This window comes from Candidozyma haemuli (genome assembly GCF_002926055.2).
Source record: "Candidozyma haemuli strain B11899 chromosome Unknown C_2014730914, whole genome shotgun sequence".
Lineage (NCBI taxonomy): Eukaryota > Fungi > Ascomycota > Pichiomycetes > Serinales > Metschnikowiaceae > Candidozyma > Candidozyma haemuli.
In genome coordinates, this window is record NW_020289904.1 from 970,143 (window position 1) to 989,489 (window position 19,347).

At 45.5% G+C, this 19,347-nt stretch overlaps 11 protein-coding genes across 11 annotated transcripts; 3 read left to right on the forward strand and 8 right to left on the reverse strand. All coding sequences in view use genetic code 12, as the record gives it.

Annotated features, from left to right (window-relative positions):
• Positions 1-85: 85 nt before the first annotated feature.
• On the forward strand, positions 86-2,171 carry CXQ85_002054 (fungal specific transcription factor domain-containing protein; the record flags this gene model as incomplete). Its single annotated transcript, XM_025485744.1, has 2 exons — positions 86-2,084; positions 2,134-2,171. 2 exons carry the CDS (start codon positions 86-88, stop codon positions 2,169-2,171), a joined length of 2,037 nt encoding a protein of 678 aa, XP_025341209.1.
• A 38-nt stretch (positions 2,172-2,209) lies between these two features.
• On the reverse strand, positions 2,210-3,340 carry FDH1 (formate dehydrogenase (NAD+); the record flags this gene model as incomplete). Its single annotated transcript, XM_025485745.1, has 1 exon — positions 2,210-3,340. The coding sequence occupies one exon, from the start codon at positions 3,338-3,340 to the stop codon at positions 2,210-2,212; it is 1,131 nt and encodes a 376-aa protein (XP_025341210.1).
• Positions 3,341-5,138: 1,798 nt separating this feature from the next.
• Positions 5,139-5,918, reverse strand: SDH2 (succinate dehydrogenase iron-sulfur protein subunit; the record flags this gene model as incomplete). Its single annotated transcript, XM_025485746.1, has 1 exon — positions 5,139-5,918. One exon carries the CDS (start codon positions 5,916-5,918, stop codon positions 5,139-5,141), a length of 780 nt encoding a protein of 259 aa, XP_025341211.1.
• A 520-nt stretch (positions 5,919-6,438) lies between these two features.
• CXQ85_002057 (uncharacterized protein) lies at positions 6,439-7,686 on the reverse strand (the record flags this gene model as incomplete). The annotated part of the gene is made up of 1 exon (XM_025485747.1): positions 6,439-7,686. The coding sequence occupies one exon, from the start codon at positions 7,684-7,686 to the stop codon at positions 6,439-6,441; it is 1,248 nt and encodes a 415-aa protein (XP_025341212.1).
• Positions 7,687-8,159: 473 nt separating this feature from the next.
• Positions 8,160-9,320, reverse strand: YHB1 (Yhb1p; the record flags this gene model as incomplete). Its single annotated transcript, XM_025485748.1, has 1 exon — positions 8,160-9,320. The coding sequence occupies one exon, from the start codon at positions 9,318-9,320 to the stop codon at positions 8,160-8,162; it is 1,161 nt and encodes a 386-aa protein (XP_025341213.1).
• A 337-nt stretch (positions 9,321-9,657) lies between these two features.
• Positions 9,658-11,294, reverse strand: CXQ85_002059 (mitochondrial 54S ribosomal protein mL53; the record flags this gene model as incomplete). Its single annotated transcript, XM_025485749.1, has 2 exons — positions 9,658-10,819; positions 11,014-11,294. The coding sequence occupies 2 exons, from the start codon at positions 11,292-11,294 to the stop codon at positions 9,658-9,660; spliced, it is 1,443 nt and encodes a 480-aa protein (XP_025341214.1).
• A 110-nt stretch (positions 11,295-11,404) lies between these two features.
• Positions 11,405-12,097, reverse strand: CXQ85_002060 (uncharacterized protein; the record flags this gene model as incomplete). Its single annotated transcript, XM_025485750.1, has 1 exon — positions 11,405-12,097. The coding sequence occupies one exon, from the start codon at positions 12,095-12,097 to the stop codon at positions 11,405-11,407; it is 693 nt and encodes a 230-aa protein (XP_025341215.1).
• Positions 12,098-13,550: 1,453 nt separating this feature from the next.
• CXQ85_002061 (uncharacterized protein) lies at positions 13,551-13,919 on the forward strand (the record flags this gene model as incomplete). Its single annotated transcript, XM_025485751.1, has 1 exon — positions 13,551-13,919. The coding sequence occupies one exon, from the start codon at positions 13,551-13,553 to the stop codon at positions 13,917-13,919; it is 369 nt and encodes a 122-aa protein (XP_025341216.1).
• Positions 13,920-14,192: 273 nt separating this feature from the next.
• Positions 14,193-14,900, reverse strand: CXQ85_002062 (uncharacterized protein; the record flags this gene model as incomplete). The annotated part of the gene is made up of 1 exon (XM_025485752.1): positions 14,193-14,900. One exon carries the CDS (start codon positions 14,898-14,900, stop codon positions 14,193-14,195), a length of 708 nt encoding a protein of 235 aa, XP_025341217.1.
• Positions 14,901-15,081: 181 nt separating this feature from the next.
• Positions 15,082-16,014, forward strand: CXQ85_002063 (uncharacterized protein; the record flags this gene model as incomplete). Its single annotated transcript, XM_025485753.1, has 1 exon — positions 15,082-16,014. The coding sequence occupies one exon, from the start codon at positions 15,082-15,084 to the stop codon at positions 16,012-16,014; it is 933 nt and encodes a 310-aa protein (XP_025341218.1).
• A 55-nt stretch (positions 16,015-16,069) lies between these two features.
• Positions 16,070-18,898, reverse strand: CXQ85_002064 (uncharacterized protein; the record flags this gene model as incomplete). The annotated part of the gene is made up of 4 exons (XM_025485754.1): positions 16,070-17,458; positions 17,494-18,591; positions 18,612-18,675; positions 18,705-18,898. 4 exons carry the CDS (start codon positions 18,896-18,898, stop codon positions 16,070-16,072), a joined length of 2,745 nt encoding a protein of 914 aa, XP_025341219.1.
• Positions 18,899-19,347: the final 449 nt, after the last annotated feature.

The window sequence follows — 19,347 nt, forward strand, 5'->3', positions numbered from 1 at the left end:
AGGTAGATACAAAGTTGTTTGCTCATTTTGCAGGAAACGGAAAATTAAATGTGACAAAAAGTCCCCATGTACGGCTTGTGTCAAAATGGGGAACCCCCACTGTGACGCCGTGGTCAAGGCAGATTCCAGTTCTGGCGATGTTGCTGATGCACTTAGACATCGGATAGCTGTGCTAGAAAAGCAGCTAGCTAGTAATGGCATGAAGCCAGCGGCTAATATGGAAGAAAGCCTCCTGAATGAAACGATGGGGTTCCATGACGCCATCAGCAGAATTGACCACCGCAATGATCAGAGCTGGAGGTACATGGGCCCATTTAAATGGGTCGTAATGGTTTCCATTGACGAGATCTTGCTTTGCATATTCAAGAGTTTCTACGCTTGTAGGGACAGACCTCCTTTCCATGATGAAGCTCCACACTTTTACTTGAATCCCTTAGATAAGGAAATCGGCCTATTTCACAAACCTACAGTGAAGGGAGAGCATGAAACGTTACGAATGAAACTTTACGATACTTTACCAAGCGTCAGAGCTATCAATATGCTTCTTGACAGGTTCTTCAAGATCGCTTATCCATATATGCCTATTCTCGATGAGCAAGATTTCAGGTTGGCGGTTGGAAAGCTTATTGGTGCCAAACTGGGAGATGACCAGCGTGCTATGATATTGGGAAATGGTGAAACTGATCCTGCCGTGTATGGTCTTCTATTGGTGGCGCTCCGTACGGCTTATATTACATTAACAGGCGGGTCCAACCAGACTCCCTCATACTGTTTTCACAATAGCAAAGAAGAGCTCGAATATCTCAGTCGCCAGCGCATTGGAGCTGATTTCATCGACTTGGCTAACCAATGCCTCAGTGTTTACAACATGACGGGTGACGTATGCCTAGAAGCGTTCCAGTTAGTGACTGCTCTCCGTGTCTACTCCACCATCGCCCCAGAGCACACACGTTACGATATCAAGTCGACCACGCTATCATCGCTCCTGAACCAGATTGCTTATAGCTTATGGATAAATCGTGAATGGCGCCGTGATAGGCCTGATTTTGACGAGAAGAGAGATTTGCTTCAGAAGAAACTTTGGTACACTCTCGTTTTCCTTGAAATCGATCAGTCCCTTTTTTCAGGTAACTATATGGCAATTGGTCCTGACACTTTTGATGCCGAATTACCAGCTTTCAAACCTGAATTTTTGACTGGGTTTGATCCAGAGAGTGAGAAAATGGCGATTGAAAATATCCATTGGCTCGAAGGTTACCGTGGGGTGCTTACAGAAGGTATAAACTTGACAGGAAAAGTTTCCGGGAATATCAAGATAAGCGTACTAGAGAAGGTTATTCAGAAACTTGAGACGGCCTATGACAGCCTATTGAATCACTTGCATGGCGGTAAATCAACGCCCTCGTTGACAACTAAAGAGTCATTCTTCAGATTCTCGAAACTCAAGTTGATGCTCAGCCAGCATTATTTCATTGTTGGTATCTATTCTCATTTGATTTACTATTACACACGGAAGAAGGAGTTTTATACAGCTAGCCAGTGGAGATACAAGGTTGTTCATAAGCTTACAACTTTCTTGTTTCCATTACTTCCAGATCTCGTTAACCAGACTATGACCATTGTCAGTGGCTCAACTGATGTATTTATTTGCGGACCATTGATCCAGTGCCTCGCCCAGTGCAGTTTATTCATAGTATCGGCCATGGTACGTTACAGCCACGTTCAGAGGGCATTGGAGAGCCAGCATAACCACAGAGTGCTTCTTGAAACAAGCGCAGAATACCAGGATTTCTTTACAGAAATCCAAAAGCACAGGAAATTATTAAGGTTCTCCAACCAGGTGGTCCTCAATGTTTACGAGCTTATGAAAGACAAGTATGAATCGGCAAGAAGATTCAGTTTAATCACCAAGAAAGTCACCGACAGTTCGCTCCCAACAGAGTTTGTCTTAAGAGACAGGTTGATGAAAGCGGGTGAGACTGAAGTGAATGGACTCCGGCAGTGTAACGTCATCATGGAACAGTGCATGGATGATCCGGCTATCACGGCTTTGGCCAATGATTATAGCTCGACACTGCCTACAAGTTCCACTACTAGTGAGATTCCAACAGAAATGCTATGGCAATCCGGCAGTCTTTCACCCTTCGAAAGATATTTTGACATTATACTGATGGAAGAAATGACAAGAAACATATAGACTTCATTAAATCTACTTACGCTGGCCGTAGGCCTTCGTGGCGTAGTCGCCATCGATAACAATAAGATCCTCCTTTCTGTAGTCGAAGGTCTTGTCGAAGTAACTCTTCAAGATGGCGTGCGTACCGGCGCTGTATCTGGCCTGGGCATCCAAAGAAGTACCACTGATATGTGGAGTCATGGCGTTACCACCACCCCACTTGTTTCTGAAAGATCTCCATGGGTGGTCCTCAGGGGCTGGCTGTGGGTACCAGACGTCACCGCCGTAGCCTCTAAGCTTACCGCAAGAGACAGCCTCAGCTACATCCTCAGCCACACAAATGGCACCTCTGGCAGTGTTAACCAACCAGGCACCATCCTTCATGTGGCTAATGGTAGACTTGTCGAACAAGCCCTTGGTCTTCTCGTGCAATGGACAGTTAATGGTGACAACATCAGCCTTGGCCAACATTTCATTCAAGTCAGTGAAGTGCTCAACAATGTCACCTCTGCCATTGAAGATCTCAGAAGCCTTGTTCAACTTGTCGGTAGCCTCGGAAGGAAGCTGCTGGTAGTCAAAGTACAAGAGCTTGGATGGGTTGAATGCAATCATTCTCTCCAACACACGGTAGCCAATTCTACCAGCACCAACGGTAGCAACAACCTTGTTCTCCAAGTCAAACTCGTTCTTGGCGCAACCAGCAATGTCCCAACCGCCTTGAACAGCTTGTTCGTGGGAAGGAATGATGTTACGAACCAAGTTCAAGATGGTCAGAATGACATGTTCAGCGACAGAAACAACGTTGGAGCCGGTAACTTCAGCAACGGTGATGTTGTGCTCGTTAGCAGCGTTCAAGTCGATATGGTCAGAACCCACACCAGCAGTGACACAGAGCTTCAAGCGTGGAGCCTTCTCAATTCTCTCTCTGGTGATGTAGGCAGGGAAGAAAGGAGTGGTGATGATAACCTCAGTCTCAGGCAAGTGGGCGTCAACCTCAGAAGAGCCAATTGGGTCCTTGTTGGAGGTGGTAACCAACTCGTAGCCCTTGGACTCCACGAGTTGTCTGATTCCCAACTCGTTTTCAAGGCAACCCAACAACTTAGGTTCCTGTTTGGCGTGTTCACCGCCCTCGTACAAAACTAAAAGCACCTTTGGTCTAGACATATCAATTGGTAGATTCTTGATGATAATTTGCACCCAAAAGCGACCAAATGCTCTACACTATATACCCTGAAGCACCTCCAAGCGCCCAGCTTAAATCTCTCGGAAAAGCTTACCTCACCCGCCGATTCTGGTCACCATTAAGGCATCTTCCGTCGCCCCCACATAGCCCTATTTGCATGGCAATTGCTCTTTGTAGTTGACAGTAGGGAGAAGACACAAAGCGTACATTGAGGATGTGCAGGGGCCCTTCAGAAGCTTAGCCCTGTCTGGGGTAGCCTCCCCCGAAAAAAGCGCACTCCTTCTAGCGCCAGGCCAACCCAGGTCTTATCCGAGCCATTTTCCTCCCCACAGAGGTATATTCTACAGAAGCCTTGCAAAAAAAATACCTCGGGGCGTCATTAGGGAATTGCAGATATGCGTTTGTGGGGCCACTCCCCGTTTATTTGTTTGGCTGGTTCGTTTTTGGGTAAACCTTTCTTTGCTGTTTGCCCTGGAAATTCGCTCGGGTCGGAGTGGGCTGTCCCGAGCCAATTTGGCACCGCAGAGGGAACAAGCAGAAAGTCTAAATATTGTGCTCAAACCGAGCTCGGCCTGCGCAATTGCAGTTGCTACTGACTCTGTGTTTACACTTGGAAGGGTTATGAGAAGGGAATGGCTTGCGGTTTTGGGTTTTGGGAGTTGGAAATTTTGGAAATTTGGGAGTTTGGATATTTGATGTTTTTCTCGGGGGCCAGGGGAGTAAGGGTGCCCCACATTATACCTTTTTTGACGTGACGGGAGGGAGAAAAAATGGCAGCGCAGATGCCCTGCGTGCATCGATTGTAGGCTTTCATCAGATGAAGCTTAATGTGGCAGAATCTGGGGTAACAAGAAAAAATAAGAAAAGGAATGATGGGAAATAGGGGAAGGGATGGGGATGGGGATGGAAAGGAATGCGGAATTGGCTGGGGCAGAAGAGATTGGGTTTTGTGTTTGGCTGTGGTGTTGATGGCAGGGAGGTATGGTTGGTGGTTATGGATGTTCTGGAGGACTAGAGGTATTTCTATGGTTCTAGACAAGTCTGCACTAGACAGAGAAAGTGGAAAGTAAGGGTAGAGTAGATCAGTAAGGGGCCTCTGGGGGCCTCTACGACAAAAATCAATGATGGTGGGATCCATGCCGGGGGGTCCATGGTCGGTGATCCATGTTCGGGATCATTGGTGATCGATGGATGGGCACCATGTGGTCTTCATATGAAGAAGGGAACGCTACCCGGGAATACATTTCCTTGCGTCACCCCTGATTTGGTTTCAACGGTATACTTAATAAGTAACTTCTTTCTCTTGCATATCTGGTGCCATTCCTCTCGTATATTGACTTTGTATCCTTAACCTGGGATGTGGCTTCTGCTAGATCCAAGCTTCAACCTCCTAAACATCTCTGACTATCTAGAAGACAGACGGGCTTAGATAGCCTCTTACAAGGCCTTCCTTCATGAGCGCCTTTGAGTAACCTTACTTTGCTTGTCTCTAGATCGATGACCTCTCATTCTGCCCCACCATCTCCACATCCTTATCGCTTCAAGTACCTATATAACTCATCTGAAGCTCCTCATTCACTCATTTCTACATCAAAATCTGGTATATTTGTTCCTTAACTATATGTGTGTATTATGAAGGCCTGCTTCGGCCCCGAAAGTCGTTCTTCTTTTTTTTTTTTTTTGAGTCACCCTCATCAATGGTCCGGGTCGCAAGGGGCAGGGGCACTTTGGTCTCGCTACAACTCCTTCATGCGTAGTGATAAATAATGCTATTTAGACCTAATCGAAGGCCATCTGTTTCTTGATTTCGGCAATGGCACGGCCTGGGTTCAAACCCTTTGGACACGTTCTGGCACAGTTCATAATGGTGTGACATCTGTACAAGGACATGGAGTTTTGCAACATTTCCTTTCTTAACTTGCTGGCCTCGTCTCTCGAGTCAATCAACCATCTGTAAGCCTGCATCAAAACGGCTGGGCCCAAGTACTGCTGCTGGTTCCACCAGTAAGATGGACACGACGTAGAGCAACAAGCACACAAAATGCACTCGTAAAGACCGTCCAACTTGGCTCTGTCTTCGATACTCTGTAAGTTCTCTCTGCCATCAGCTGGAGGCGTGTCTCTTTGCAAGTATGGCTGGATGGATTTGTACTGTTTGTAGAAATGGGTCAAGTCTGGCACCAAGTCACGGACAATGTACATGTGTGGCAAAGGATAGATCTTCAAGTCCTTTGACGTGTTTGTATCTATTCTGCACAAGCATGCCAATGTGTTTTGTCCGCCAATGTTCATGGCACAAGAACCACAGATACCCTCTCTGCAAGATCTTCTGAATGTCAAGGTAGCATCCTGCTCGTTCTTGATCTTCAAAAGAGCATCCAAAACCATAGGACCACAGGCGTTCAAGTCGATCTCGTAGTTTTGCATCTTTGGCTCAACTTCTGGAGTGTCAGGGTTCCACCTGTAGATTTGGAACTTCTTGATCTTAGGCTGCGTAGCAGTAGCCAAAGCCCTCGATGGGGTCAAACGTGCAACTGGTCTGAAGAAAGTCTTCAACATGGTATCTATACTTGTGGACGTAGAAGAAGAAGATGTAGCGGTTCGAACAGGCTCTCGTTTTTTTTTTTTGTGGGAGGGCCATACTAAACCCGGCGCTAGTCCGGGTGCGAACAATGTACAGGATTGACAAATATGAAATTCTCATCCCTTGATTGGCTCACCCCAGACTTTTGCCACACATCCGTACATCCTCCAGCACCAGGCAGTTGCAGCATGTGACATGTTTTAGTTGCAACCGGGACCCTGATGAGCTGAAAAAGCCCGTATAAAGCTGATCGTTCATCTAAAGAAGATCTTTTGAAGCGTCTCTTGAATTTAATCATGACCACCTGGGCCAGCTTCCTTCGCTAACCTCGACCATTGTGTGACCCGTTACCCCGGAAGATGTCGCGCACATTAGCGCGAAAATCCTCGGGTCTCACTTTTGTATCACCTGAAAGTCATGCGTTAGCGCACTTTTTCCCCGGGGAGATCGGGTCAGATAATAATATACGGGGCGTCAACTGCTGCAAGCGATGGTTTACCATAGCTTTGCAGGAACCCAGATATCGACGACGATACCGTTTTCGATCACATAGTACCAAGCGTGATTAGATGCAGCCATGCAAGCGTGCTGCGGCACTACCACCACTTTTGTGCCGTATGGGATGAACTCCACATTGTCTGACACTGGCTGCAAAACTCCATGTTCCTGGCTCACTCTGGCAACTTCCCATCCAGTATGTTCCTTAGGCTCGACGATCTTCCCGTATCCTGGAATAGGGCCTTTATCTTTGGAAAAGGCGATGCCTCCGGCATTAATCAACTGTTCTCCGGGCGCCTTCTTTCCTCTACCCGGGTACTCTGAAATCACCTCTGCAAGCACGAAGATAGATACATCTTCCAAAGCAACAAGGCCAGTAGCCACTTGCTGAAGATCGCAACAAGAATAGTTCCCCGCATGTAATTCCAACGTCCCGTGAATCTTCTCTCCAAGAGCCTCTTCGATCTCTTGTATACTCTTCACCTGCTGAGAAACGTGGGCGGTGGGTGTGGCACCCACAGAAAGGTGCAAATCTAAACTGGAGTCTAAGGTAAGTGCATATTTTGCCACAAGATTAGCGTTTTTTATCTCCTCAACCAACAAGCTCCGAGCATCAGCACCAGATCTTGCATCATAAGAGTGTCCCGCATGGCAGTAGAAGCCATGCAAAGAGACCGATTCAGACAGCACAATTCTCTTAATCAACGAGGAAAGCCTCGAAGAACTCTCCTCAAGCCCAGCTCTGTGCGTACCCATATCAACCTTGACAAAGACTTCCCAATTGGTACCATACTGACTGGCGTACTCTTCAAGAGCGTCTATCTGGCTCTCACTGTCCGCCATAAGTTTAAACAGAGGCGCCAATTTCTTAAACAGCGCCACTTCGGGCAAAATCAGCTTCGCAATAGGAATCCCAAGCAACACATCTTTCACGGTACCATCGTCAATCAACGGCAATATCACCCACGCCTCTGGAAGCGTAGATACCACTATCTTATCGGACGAGTACAGGCCGTCGCCAGTCAATTGGATCCTCACGCCCTCGGCAGCCTTATGAGTCTTGATATGAACTCTGAAATCAACGCCCAATGCCCTAGCACCTTCCAACATACGAACAGAATTGTTGGTGAACTTACTTCTGTCAATGAGTAACGATGGAGCAGGAAGCTCACTTACCTTCTTGTTCCTATACTCGTCAAGAAGTCTTGTTCTATCAGGCAAAATGTAAAAAGAATGTGGATGCATTTTCGTTAGGCGGGAGCTTCAAACACAAAAAATCGAAAGCCCGGGTGAATAACTATGGGAGTAGCTGAAGTATATATATCACCTTGTGGAGAGTCAAACAGTGCGACTGGGACAGTGTGAAACGAGCCCGGGGCCAGGCGAGCTACAGGAGTCAAAGACAGGAAGGAATTTCTGGAGGAGAGAATACAAAATAGGGAATTGAATCGACGCAGGAAAAAGGAATCAAAAATAGAAGCAGTGGAAGATGTCAAGGATGATCTGGAAGGTTTTGGGGTTTTGGGGTTTTTTTGGGGAAGTGTGGTCTGACTTCTTAGGCTGCGCGGAATTGGACCTTTCCCCTTAGAGATACGAAGTTTTTGGGCGCTTTGTGCTTTTTCGCAGCCATTCATAATTCATGCATTCATAACAATCTATTTACAGCAAAAAGCAGCTATAATAGTAGGGAGCAACTTTGGAGGATTTGGGGAAATAGATTAAACAGCGGTAGGACCGAAGAATTCAGAGTGGATATCGGTCTTGCCACGTTTGGTCAACTCTCCCTTCACGAAGTCCATGTAGCCAAGAGGACCAAGCATGTAGACTTCCGAGTTGGCCAAGTCCAATGCATCGAAGTGGGCCTGGGAAAGCCTCTTGCCTTCGTCATCGTTGAGTCTGATGAACTCAAACTTGGCATTGGCGTCCTTCTTCTCCTGGAACCACTTCTCGAAAGGAATAGACTCAGCACGTTGGTTGGAGAAGAGAAGCGTCACCTTCTTACCATCCTGAAGGGCTTTTTCGGCAATAGAAACGAGTGGGGTGATACCAATACCACCGGCAAAGAGCACGACATCTTTATCGGTTTCCTGGTAAATGAACCTACCAGCAGGTGGAGCCACTTTGATGGTGTCACCAACCTTCAAAGTATCGTGAATGTAACCAGAAATAACACCTTGGTCTAACTTCTTGACAGAAATACGGTACTCGCCAGACTCAGGGTACTCGGAAATGGAGTACTCTCTAGACTTCTCCACATCACTTCCTGGAATCAAGAAACGGAAGCCAAGGTACTGACCACGCAATGGCATGGCAACCTTGGTACCATCAGCTGGCTTAAAGTAGACAGACTTGACATCGTCAGTTTCAGATTCAATTCTGGTCACCACGAAATCCTTAAACCCATCCCAAGGCTGTTTCTGGTACTCGGCAAACTCAGCGTCAATCAAAAGCTGAGCCAAGTTACCGTAAGCAGTAGACCAGGCTTCAACAAACTCTGGCGTAGCGATTTTTTCACCCAAAAGCTTACCCATGGTAGCGATCAAGTGGCTGCCAACCACAGGGTAGTGTTCAGCTCTCACCTGTAAACCAACGTGCTTCACGACAATCTGCTGAACGAAATCAGTCAACGGAGTCAAGTCGTCGATATTCTTAGCATAGTTAAGCAATGCAAACGCCAACACCTTAGGCTGTCTATAGGTAATCTGGTTGGTATCGTTAAAGAATGGACGCACCTCAGGATTACCATTAAGCATCGAGTCATAAAAAGCCTTGGTGAGGTCCAACCCACTAGACTCAAGAATAGGCACCGAAGCCTTAATAAGATCCTTCTGAGCAGTAGTCAAGGCCTGGGGCTTGTAGATCTGGGGAGCGATGGTCATGTTGCGTATTGGTTGCAAAAAACTTGTCAAACGAGCTGTGCGCATATCCAAATTAACTCTACCACCAGCGGGCAGCGAACCAGAGTTTATATATGGTTCTCGTATAACCCAAAAGAATGATCTACTGGCCTGAGCCGGGGTAACATAAGCCCAACGGTCCTGTGGGCCCATGACCAATAAGTGAGCTGAGATTACTCAGATGCGTATATGGGCCGCACAGACTATCAGGTGAGTGCGCCCAGGCTCGTCACATTTCTGTATGAGTACTTAGGGCTACCCGCGTTCATCCGGTTTCACCATGCCACAATAAGAGCATTCCAATAAGCCGTCGCCACCGTTAAGCTTCTTTATTGTTCTGAATCTCGTCCCATAATTGCACCACCGTAGCACCGGCCTTAGCTCCGGGCGTGACCTTGTGGTAATTGGCACCTGCCAAATAGAAGCCGCATCCTGGAGGGAAACTTTTCGCAGCCGTCTTGTAGGCATAGTACAGGTACCCGTACAGAGGCATCTGGTCCACCAGGGACGACACCAAGGCGTTAATAAACGGTGTTTCCACGGTTCTGGCATGTTTTCCAGAAACCAACAGGGTCATAACCGTGCCAGGTAAATTATCTTCCTTGTTCCTTAAAAGGTCCCCAATATACGGTGGAGCACTGGACTCCTGGCTTGTCACAAACAATGTGCCCATGCTCACTGCTGCAGCCCCCAAGTCGAGGTATTCTCTGGCGCCAGCGGCATCGACGATCCCTCCAGCAGGAACCACCCGCGAGGACCCGAATTTGGCTGCAAGTTGGGTGAAAAGTTCTTTTGTGGGAAGTTTTTCGTCGGTGGGTTCTTCCAGTAAAAAGTTGCCTCTGTGGCCGCCAGCTTCGTAGCCCTGGGCCACCAAAACGTCTGCACCAGCGTCTAAAGCCACCTGGGCTTCACTAACGCTGGTTACACAGGCAAATACTGCTAGCTTATGGCGGTGGATCACATCAATGGTTTCTGCACTAGGGAGTCCAAAATGGAACAGCACGATTTGAACGTTACTCTCGCCAAGCCGCTTGAAAAACGGTTCCACTTGCTCGTGCTGCTTATGTTCAAACTCTTTAAACGAGATGTTTATGCGTTGGAACTGCGGCACCACTTCGTGAAGCTTTGTTTCGGCTACACCGGAAGCACGAGCCATAACCTGGTACCAGTTACGCTGTTCGGCTGGACCCGGCGGCACTTGCTTTGTGAAGTCGTGGGCGAAAAAGTTAACGTTTACGGGCGCCTTGTCGCCAGCAAGGCCCCTGAACTCTCCGATTTGCTGGAACACCGGCTCCGTGCTTTTCGTCAAATCAACAGACGCCATTGGTAAGGATCCTAACCCTCCAGCTTTGGCAACCTCTGCTGCCATTGCAACCGTGGAAACGCCGGCCATTGGCGCTTGCATGATGGGCACGCTGAGCCCGAATCTTTCAAGAAACTGTTTATACATGGTGGTAGGTAGGGTGAAGGTTTGCTTGACTCTTGCGACTACTGCCTCTTATATACCTACACGCAAGGTTCTCTCCACTTGACCGAGCGGCAACTACACTTGGGGGGAAACGGATAGTTTATTTGCATTATGGTATTTACAGAAGTGTCGTGACTCATACTGGGGAAACGGAGTTCGTTCCCTAGTGGTAGATCTAAGCGGTGGAGCAGAGGGGTTACTTTTTACTCCAGGATGGCATCCTTAAGTGCCAACTTTCTCAGGTGACCGTCGAAAAAGGCCTTCAAATCTTCAAATCTCTTTTCAGAAGGGTTGATCTCCATCTCAGCCTTGTCCTTGAACGTCACTTTCACCAAGGGCTCTTCGTTACCGGTAAGGATCTTGTAGTCGATGCTGCACCCACTCTTCAGAGCGGTGGGAATACGTCCCATAAAGAGTCTGACGGGCCTGGCAGCCTCAGAGAACGGGTTAAACCGTACAGACACTTTGGTAAAGTATTTGGTGATCATTGGTCTCGGTGCCTGGTTGCCTGGGTAGTACAAATTTTTCAGTTTTACCTTCCCGCTCTACATGTCTACACCCGTGCACCACACATACTAGTACCCTTTCATTAAGGTCTCTAATCATGGTAATCGAAACAGGCATCGAAGAATTCAATTTCCAAATCCAAGGTCTTTTCAAAAAATTCACTGCATTTGGCTTTGCTTTCTTGGTCGATGCCAACTCTGTTCACTTCTTTGGCAAGGAAATCGCACCAGGCTCCAAACTCTGGTCCACTATGTAACACAACCCATTCGTCGTGCTTGTAGGCAAGGCTTTTCGTCTCTGGAGTATTCTCCAAATGGTACTCGGCCCAGCCTTGGTACACCTTCTCCATGACAAACATAAAGGTGATGATCTCAGCATACAGTGTCAGTTTGAACGTCAAGTACTCGAGAATGTCAAGGTACTTCTTAACTGCTGGAAGGGTTGGTGGCGGGTCGTTCAACATTGATTTGGCGTGTTCTTCAATCTCTTCCTTGGATTCGTTTCTCAATTGGTCCAAGCACTTGAAGAAGTATGTGTTCTCTGAGTTAGAGATAAACCCAATCTGTTTACCCAAGACAATGGCAGATTCTGGGTTACTGCAATGAACCAAGGCATTACCGAAAAGGTTCAAGCTGTATTGGAAAAACTTGAGGTCTTGCACTAGGTAAGTGAAGAGCTTGTAGTCTGGAAGTGTACCCTTACAGAGCTCATTGGTGAGAGGGCAAGTGATCAGCTTATGGAACTTTTCCAGGTACTGATCTAAAAGCTGTTCAACGTAGGTCATGATAAAGTGAATTGAAGCTTTTGAAGGAGAAAAAGGGTGATTGTTGAAAAGTTACTAGGTGGGTTAGTACTCAATGCATGTATGCGCTTACAGGGTGCGCCCTTCTTCCAGGACCCTCTCTAATTGAAGAAAGGCCATGAAGCGTCAACTATTGAGGTATTTTCTAAAAAGGTGGAGTCTTCTGATATTTAGAAGATATCGTTTGGAATGAAAAATACATCTTTTTGTTTTTTGACAGATAACGATTGAATGGTTATGATTGAATTGGTATATCTCGATAAGAAGACGATAGCGTAGGATCCCAATTCATTGGCTCAACCGGGATTCCACCGCTTGATAAAAATCATTCAAGTCTTCTTCTTCAACATTATTGGTTTGATTTGCAATAACGCAATTGTCTTGTTGGAAAGCACATCGGCTTACCGTTTGATAACTGCATCCTAACTCAACTTGACTACCAAACCGTCCACACAAACCGTTTTCAATACCATGTACGCCGACGAAAATGGAAGAATGTAAGGGTTACTAGCCATTGTGTTTGCATTACTTCGAGAACGTAAACAGCTCTTATCTACACGGTTTCCATGATACTTGTCCGAGTCACAAGACCATGCAACTTCAACTTCCTCAAGCCTTTTGGAAGAGTGCCAAGACCGCAAGCCATCTATCTTCCTCCAAACATCCATACTTTCAGTGTAAGCCTCTGTCGTATCTAATTGACCAACGTGCACCGGCAATCGGCAGCGCATTTTGTGATTTCCATCCATACCTACCCCCAAGCATATGATATGTTTGTTTTCGAATAATTGTGGCTTACTGATAATCGCTACATCGATATCTGGGCAATAATATCTCTCTAGACCGGTTGTTCCGAGCATTCTCCAAGGCTGAGTCGACAAGCGCATTTGGCGATAGTGTGATTATCTCAAATTCCAACAACACCATTGTCTTTCATTATCTTTAAAGATAAGGCCTTTTGTTGAAGAATTAGACGAGGGTGAAAGCCACTAATGAATCAAAAGTTTGCCCAATTTCATTATGGTTCCACTTAATGATCTCCCTTACATGACTTGACAGACGTCAAAAACCTTAACCTGGAGTAGCTGCGGACGATAGGTTATGAGGCATTAGTTAGTATCACAAACAGCAAGTGACGTATTAATGACAGCTTTAGTCTTCGTCCAATAACATAGACGCAGGCTTATCTCTCATGCTTCGACACTATCAACCGTTTTTGCGCTTTTCACTGCGGCTGAGATACTAGTATACCGATTTTGCAGCCACGGTCCAACCAGTAACCGGTAGAATCACGGTTTTATCAAAATTTACCATGAGAGCCACAACCATTTGGAAAGGGCTCCATACTTCCCTGGCGAATATATAAAGAGGTGGTTTCGTCCCTTGGATTTCAATATCAACAAACTTCAATCTCTATCAATCACTCAATCTTACAATGCACTTCTCCAAAGTTATCATTACCGGTCTCGCTGCCTCCACCGCTGTCTCTGCCACTCCAGTTGCTACTACTGAGTTGGCAAAGAGAGATGTCGTTGAGACCCTCTTGACTGATGTCACTGACCTTCTTGGTACTGTCGTCAAGGATGTGACTGTCATTTTGGCTGATGCTGGTCTTAACGTGACCCAGATCCTTGACCCAATTCTTAAGCCTTTGGACTTGAAGAAGAGAGAGGAGCAGGAGCAGGTTGCTTTGCAGGCCAGAGACGTTTCTGCTGTTCTTAACGATGTGGGTGACCTTGTTTCTGACATCTTGAAGGATGTTGGTAAGATCACCACCGACGGTTTGGGATTGATTGGTCTTTAAATGAAAGACATCCCATGAACTGTCAGGACTTTCTATTGCGCTGCTGCTTATTTCGATCTATCATTAATTTGATATACTGTTGCCTAAAGTTTGAAAAAGAATAAAAAAAAAAAAAAATAGAAAAACAAAAAAAATCCCAAAAAAATTAAATAAATAATATAAAAAACAACCAATACTTCTTAAAGTAGTTTACTGATTCATATATAAGCCGAGCTCGATGTTGTTCAATGCATTTTATATTTCTGTTTCTATGAATAACCTGGTCCCCAGAGCTCACCTCGAGCTCTGATCAACGGCAGAAGATGGCTGTTGAACACGAGGAAGTTCCTGGTTCTGAACACGTCCACGGTTCCTCTTCTCCATGAACGCATCGTATTTGGTAGCTTGTCTGTTCCGAAGGTACCCAAAAAGGAAGTATCCAACAGGAACGTACGCCAAAATGCAAGCCTTAAGCACCCATTCGTGCAATTCACTCTTGACAAATCCAAGACTCAAGAAGATCAAGATCATCTCGCTGACACAACTCACAAAGAATGTCAAGTAGAAGTGGTGGTGATGGAGCCAGAACAACCATAACGGCGAAGTTCTCGTCTTTGTCTTGAAGCCATGGTAAAACGAATCAATCAAGTTTTGAATACACCACGACAGAATCAAAAAAGAATATGAAGTATGCTTGGCAATCTTGGGATGAGGGAAGATCACACCGTAGCACATCCAGACCATCCTAAGAGCATCGAAAAGCCCCCAAAGATCGTTCCATGAATGTTGAGTCTTGACTAGAGCAGTAACCAAAACCCAACCAATAAGTGGGAACACACTGACCACATGAAAGAAATCAGCTATTCCAGCTGGCAAGAACTTCCTTCCAACGAGTGGAAGCAAGATAAGGAAGCGGCACAAGCAGCAGAACCATAGCGTTGTCGAGACAACATTATAGTAAAAAATAAGTTTCTGTTTTCCATATAACGGGTAAAGAGCCATCTTGCCAGGAGAAGAAAAATGGTGGTCTTGGAAAAGCGTAGACTGATGATTCTGGGCTGTACTTACCCTCATGCACTACAAAAACACGAGTCGAGCAAGACCGTTAATTTTCCACTGCGCGGTAGGTTACTTAAAATATAAACCCTCTTGGAAACATCAAAAGAACCCTCTTTGGCTTAGCATGAGAGCGGTTAGCTTATTTATTTTCACCTTTTGCGCCTTGTTTGTGGCAGCAAACTGGTCGCCAGAGGATTATGAGATCTTCAGCTTGAACGATAAGATCAAGAAGGATCTCGGTGAGGCTACAGACTTCTACTCATGGCTTAAACTACCCAATGGACCCAAGTCTTCGTTGGACGAAATCAACAAGGCTTATAGGAAATTGTCAAGGAAAATGCATCCAGATAAGTTTAGCGGGAAATCCAAGAAGCTTAAGAAGAAGGCCGAGGAAAGATTCCAGAGGTTGTCGCTTGTGGGTAATATCTTGAGAGACCATAGCTTGAGGAGAAGATATGACTATTTCTACGATAAGGGGTTCCCTAAGTGGAAGGGCACGGGCTACTATTACCTGAGGTTCCGCCCTGGGTTTGTGTTTACGTTGGTGGTTCTTTTCGTTATTGTTGGTGTATTCCACTATGTTGCGCTTACTATCAGCAGAAGACAAGACTTTAAGAGAATTGTTAACTTGAAGGACCAGATCAGATCTCAGGCTTGGAACAACTCTGGTGTACCTCCATTGGATGGTTCTGATAGAAAGGTGGAAGCTCCAAATGGCGTCCAGTTCCATGTTTCTAATACTGGCGACGTCAGCATAATCGAGACCGAGAAGGGTAATAGGGTCCTTGTTCCATTGGACGAACACGACATCAACGTTAGCCCTGGTTTCAAAGATACTTTGTTTTTTAAGCTTCCAGCAAAGCTTTGGAACGTATCGATTGGTAAGCTTTCGGGTCGTTATATTGACACTACTGTTGTTCACACCAACTCTAATGCTGAGAAGGAGAAGCGTCAGGGCCAGTCAGAGGCGAGCAAACCCAAGAAAAAGAAGAAGCCAAAGGGAGAAAAGATCGAGTTGCCCAACGGTAAGGTGATTTACAGCAAACCAAAAAAGTAACACAGACAGATAATTTAATTTTATTTCTATTCACTAAAATTTTATTGTAATACACTCACGATTCGCTATGTTTTGGCACGCGACGTAACTCATTATGGTCATCATCATCTTCATCCGACGAGCTAGATCCAGAAAGGTCGTCGAAGAAGTTGTCTTCTTGAAGCTCGTCCCGATGTCCAGGAAATTTAGACCCGTTTAGATCGTTCACTAAGTCCTCATGATTTTCTACCAGAGATTTTGGGGACATACTCTGTATTCTCACGTCCGCAAGGTCAGTTTTGTGGTTAGCTTCTGCATCCTCATCGTCATCAGGGTGTTGTGGCTTCAGACTCACAAACTCGTCATGGTTGCTGCTGTCGCCTAGAATGATGAAGTTTTTCTGTTCCTCGTCATATGGTTCGAGGTCCATGTAGCCAACCGTAGAAGAATCAAATCCGTACGAATCATCATCATGGACTCTACGGGTTCCCCCTTCCATATTATCAACATCATCGTACTCAGGGTCAGCACCTAGAATTGCATTGTAAAGTTCACGAGTTTTAAGTAAGACATTCTCCACAAACCACTCCCAATCCTTACCATTGACTGCGTCAACTATGACAGGTGATATCAAACCTGGTTTATACAATGATGAGAACTTGACGACTTCCTCACTGATTAGGATAAGATGGCCCGTGTAGCCAGGTCTGGGTTCTGCTTTACTCTTGAAAGTATCGACGATAAGGTGAGTGATGTTACACTCGTCATGCTTGAACAACTCGACAATCAAAAACGAGTTGTACGAATTCAACTTTCCGTTGAAGATTTGTTGTATCAAATCGAATACCACATTGTGGAAAAAGTTATGCCAGGGGTAATCAACAAACTTTCTAAGCATCTTGGGAAGAAGATTCAGGTCAACAAGCTTGATTTTGAAGGCATCACCAATGCATGGATTCTCTCTGAACATTTCATCTCTTTCTATGCAAACAAATGGATTCTCTTGCGAAACAGCAGGTTCCTCATCGTCAGATTCAACATACTCAGAAGCATTGAGTTGTTCCATTTTAAGCTTGGTGAAATTCTTCACCGACAACTCATTGGTGTTGGATCTCTCGGTCTTCTTGGTAGTTTCAGGAGACATGTCATGCAATGAAACGTCATCTATACCGCTTGTTACATCACCGATATGTTCATCATCGACAGATGAAGACTCTTCGTCTAGAATAGAGCCAGCCAAAGCATCTTTGAGCCTTGATTCTTGCAAAACTCGGATCTTGTCACGGATACGAACGATTTCTGCAATCTTTCTTGAGTTCAAAAGAATCATATTGGAACAATGAAGAAGCTCCGCTATGAGCTCAAAGAGCTTGAATTTGGTCACACCAAGAGCTTCTGAACCTTTTTCAGCAGCAGCGGGAACGCTTGCATCGAGGTCAATGAGCTCCGAAATAGCATTCATGTTCTCGGAAAAATTTGTAACATGTCACCAAGGAATACAGGATCTCTTATTCCAGGAGGATTCTGATTAAAGTCTTTAAGCCATTGATACATCACGTATACGCTCACCTCACCTGTAGGCTCTGCGGTATTATTCTGAAGAAGGGCACTGTATGTTCCACAATTCAAGTCGTAGTCAGAATTATTTTTTCTAATAAGTTCGATTAAGATGGTGACACAGTTGCTGATTCCACTTTTATTTGTACGTGGTAAATCAGACGCAGTTTTACCGGGAATACGGTACAAAATTATGTCATGCACCATCTGGTTGATGATCTTGGGCGAAGCCAATTCACGAGTCAATTGATTGGGCCCAATGTTAGATTCTAGATCCACCGCCAATGTGGAATTTGATGATATGGATATAAGTGCTTTTATGAGCTCAGCAGCGGCTGTTTGTCTGAAAAGAAGCTCATAGCTTGGAATGCAAACATGGTCCTCCTCAAATTGGGAAGAAATTGGTTTGAGAATGTCAATAAGCTTGGATATCAATTGCTGTTGAGAGAGAACCTCAATGATACCAGTAGGAGAGTCTGCTCTATCTGTTTGGATAATCTTTATGAAGAAATCCATCAAGATGGGGATCTCTATCTTGGCCAAAAACGTATCAACTAAGTTGTCACGTCTTCTAATATAGTTAAGAAACTCTGTTGAATTGGAATCCAAAAAGTGATCCAAAACCAGCACAAGATAGCCCACAGCAGGAGAACTTTCCCGAAGATGTGGCATCAGGATCACCAGCCACAACTTATCCATGAGTACCGGGGTCTCTATGATTCTATTAGAAATGACCCAGAATTCCAATGAGAGGACATCTGTGGCGCCCTGAATGCAGCGACGTAGGCGCTCATCTGCCTGTTCACCTTTGCTTTCGTCCTCTTCTTGTTCCTCCCTGGCATCTTCCATTCTCAGTTCTCTTACTTCGTCCGAAGGATTATCTGAATGGAGACTCCCGCTGTCACTTTTATTCACAAGGTCTTCTAGCTTTTCTTCCTCCTTGATTGCTAGGTCATAGAAGAACTCCACAGACTGCTCAATGTAGTCGAGGAGACCATCAATATATGCGGTTGAAGCACCAATTCCATCAATTTCGCTTCTCTAGCAGTTTTAGATAGAACATTATTGCTTGTTGTCTCGTTTGATGACGAAGCCACCGAAGAGTCGTCGTTGATGGTATTGGAACTTTTGGTATTAGCTTCAGCCTGCTGCACCAGAGGCAAATGGAAGTTTGTCTTCTTCCATATTTCGTCAGGAGACCCTTCAATTCATCCATAAATTCCAGCTGGATAGTTCGATCCTCAAATAAGTCATCAATATTGATCTTGCTCACGTCAGCTGTAGAATCAAGGAGTTTCTGCAAATGACTATTGCTATTAAACGAACTGGAAAACGGCCAGAACGACATGTTTGCTCTGAATAGATAATATGCTTTTTAGTTGATGCTGGCAAATGCTCTGATTGGCACCGAAAAGACGGTGGCTGATTAGACTGTGGTACTTTTTTTTTTGGGGGGGAGATTCTTATCACCACCGACCACAAAAGTATCGGAAACGGGAACGTAAAAAATGCAAGTTTCCCGGTCCGTGAGAGCAATGAGGCGTGTTTGCCTTGGGAATAGATGTGCTTGGAGGGCCAGGTATAGTCGACTTCCTAGACTAATGGATTATGTATTTATCTGACCAATTGATCACTGCTGATACATGGCCTGCACTTGACAGGGTCGTTAACGACGCTATGCAAGGCCCGTGAACCAGATTTTTGTTCCGCGCATACGCTATCTTTCTGGTGCCGAGCGCCGAAGGGTGGTGTAAAGCTATGTACTTCTTTTTGTGGCAGAAATAATTTTTTCTTTTT